The sequence below is a fragment of the Otolemur garnettii genome, unplaced genomic scaffold, assembly GCF_000181295.1.
Source record: "Otolemur garnettii isolate 467f Iridium unplaced genomic scaffold, OtoGar3 scaffold00109, whole genome shotgun sequence".
Classification (NCBI taxonomy): domain Eukaryota; kingdom Metazoa; phylum Chordata; class Mammalia; order Primates; family Galagidae; genus Otolemur; species Otolemur garnettii.
In genome coordinates, this window is record NW_003852504.1 from 6,555,291 (window position 1) to 6,558,111 (window position 2,821).

The window sequence follows — 2,821 nt, forward strand, 5'->3', positions numbered from 1 at the left end:
GCTGGTGGGCTGACGTGTGACTGTAACTCTAGCACTCTGGGAGGCCAAGGAGGTCAAGAGTTTGAGAACAGCTTGAACAAAGACAGACATGGTCTTCACTAAATAAATAAACAAATAAATAAAAATAAAAAAATTAGCCAGGTAGAGTGTGCACCTGTAGTCCTAGTTACTTGGGAGGCTGAGGCAGAAGGATTGCTTGAGCCTAGGAGTTTGAGGTTGCTGTGAGCTAGGGTGAGACCTATGGCACTCTAGCCCCAGTGAAAAAATGAGACTCTGTCCAAAAAAAAATTAAGACAGTATGGCCCAGGCTGGCTTGCAGTAGCCTGATCATAGCTCACTGGGGCACATCAAACCCCTGGGCTCAAGTGATCCTCCCGCCTCAGCCTCCCAAAATGCCTGGATTTGCAAGTGTCTGCTACTGGCACCCTCCCATTTCTCTCATGTTTTTAACATGAGGAGATTGTGGTGTGGAGAACCTAAGTGCAATGACTTGCCCAGTTTCACAAATCTTCTCCCATAACAAATCTCTCATATCCCTCAGTGTCTACAATAAAAGTGAGATCACCAACTATGGACTGAGCCCTGTAGTGGGTGCTGGAGCTGTACATATGTACACTATGAATGGCATTAAGTAAGCAGGGTAAGATCTTTTTTTCGTTTTTCTTTTTTTTTTGAGACAGAGATGGACTGCATTGCTCAGGCTAGCATGCCCTAGCATCAGTTTAGCTCACAGCAACCTCAAACTTCCGGCTGGGTTCAAGTGATCCTCCTGCCTCACAATGACAAGCAGCTGGGACCACAGGCACCAGCCACAATGCATGGCTAGTTTTTCTAATTTTAATAGAGACCGGGTATGCTCTTGCTCAGGGTGGTCACCAACTCCTGAGCTCAAGCAATCCACCCGCCTCGTTCTCTCAGAGTGTCAGGATTACAGGCCAGATCATGGTACCCAGCCTGCAGGGGAAGATTTTTTTTAGTTCCATACAGGAAACTGTGAAGGGAAAAATAAAGCAGTAGTTCATATTTACTGATTATGTACTACGTACTATACCATATACATGCATATGTATTTCTTTAACTCTCACAGTGATCCTGTTGATGTACTGCTAATCTGATCGCTTTACCAAGGCAAAAATAGAGGCTTAGAGTCTGATGTGCACAGTTACAAAGCACTTAAGTGTTCCCCCGGCTGTGTACCCTGATCTAACCAACTCTAGGTATCAACTCTTGCAAATTAAGGATTTTTGAAAGAATTGGGCCGAGAGTCAGGAAAATGGAAGCTGCGATGTAGTGCAAGGTCTTGGGAAGGTGAAGCTTGTCTCAAGAAGCCACGTGGTGACTGGAATCTGAAAAGCTGGTTCTCAGTTTAGACCTACTATTAGAAACGCAGACGGCGGCAGGAACCTCTGAATGGGAGACTGAGGGAAGGAGGGAGAGAGGTTGTTCAGGAGTCTCCGTTTATTCTGAGAGAAAATTCCCAAGGCCACCAGGAGTGCACGGAAACCGGTCCGCGCCAGCTGAGGAGCTCCGGCGAGCGCGGGCGGGGCCTACAGGGCGGGGGCGGGGGCGGGGCGAGGTCGGGGCGGGGCCTGCTTCCCCCCAGCGTAAAGCGGTGGCGCGGCCGCGGAGAGCGTTCCCGGGAACCCCTTGGCTTTCCCGTGCGGCGTCTCCTCCCGCTGCGCCTCCGCCTCCTCTTCTCCTCTGCCGCCGGCTTCCTTTTTCTCAGCGGTCATCCCGCGTGCCGACCGGCTTCGTTATGGCGACCTGCAGCCCCAGCGTTGTGGTGAGCAGTTTGGCCCGTCAGCCCTCCCCGGCCCAGGCCCACGCGGCCGGTGGCAGAGTGACGGCGACCGGGCCCTGAGGTTCGGGGTCCGCAGTGCGGGCTCGGGCCGCTGTGCCCGGGGAAACCCGGGAACGAGGGTGGCCACAGCTTCCCTGGTTCAGACTTGACTTTACATGAGGGTGGCCGGAGGCCGGAACGGCGGGGTCGGGGGTGGGTATCTCCTCGGGGAGCCCTAGGAAGAGAGCTGCGTGTGGGAAGGGAAGGTGGAAATGGCGTTTTGGTTGACATGTGCCTCCTGCGAGCGTGCTGAGGGGGGAGGGGCAGAGGGCCGATTCTGGAATGATCGGTGGAGTGAGGGTGTGGGGCTTTCTCAGGAGGGGCCCTGCTCTGGAAGTTTGGGGTGTGATGACGAGGTCCACAGGGCACCTCTGGCTGGAGCCTGGGCATGGAAAACGACAGGGTGAGAGGGCGTGTGGGGCACTGGGCTTTGCATTTCGATCTGCAGATACTATAATTCACATTTGTGGGAATACGCATTGCCTCATTAAAGCTTCGCAATAGCTCCTTTAACAGTAACCATGCCTATTTTATTTTATTTTATTTTTTTGAGAAAGAGTCACGATGTCGCCCTCAGTAGAGTGCTGTGGCGTTACAGCTCACAGCAACCTCAAACTCTTGGGCTTAAGCGATTCTCTTGCCATAGCCTCCCAAGTAGCTGGGACTACAGGCGCCCGCCACAATCCCCAGCTATTTTTGTTGTAGTTGGAGTTGTCATTGTTGTTCAGCAGGGGTGGGCCGGGTTCGAACCCACCAGCCCCAGTGTATGTGGCTGGCGCCCTAACCACTGAGGTACGGGCGCTGAGCCAACCATGCCTATTTTACACTAGTGGGAATTCGAGGTCATTTTAAATCAGGCCTTGAGTTTTGATATACTAGAATCTGGATCCCATGCTGTCTGATGCTCCAGGGCACAAAATGTGAAGAGTCTGGGCCTTTAAGAACATTCTTATCAATGTCTGGTATTTTTTTTTTTTTTTT

At 52.0% G+C, this 2,821-nt stretch overlaps 1 protein-coding gene across 1 annotated transcript in view; it reads left to right on the forward strand.

Moving 5' to 3' along the window:
* Positions 1–1,585: 1,585 nt before the first annotated feature.
* The window catches only part of HPRT1 (hypoxanthine phosphoribosyltransferase 1), a 48,089-nt gene continuing 46,853 nt past the window's right edge, over positions 1,586–2,821 (forward strand). The window contains exon 1 of the mRNA XM_003796967.2: positions 1,586–1,783. Coding sequence (XP_003797015.1) covers positions 1,757–1,783 — 27 coding nt within the window. The 5' untranslated portion in view covers positions 1,586–1,756. The remainder of the gene's footprint in view (positions 1,784–2,821) is intronic.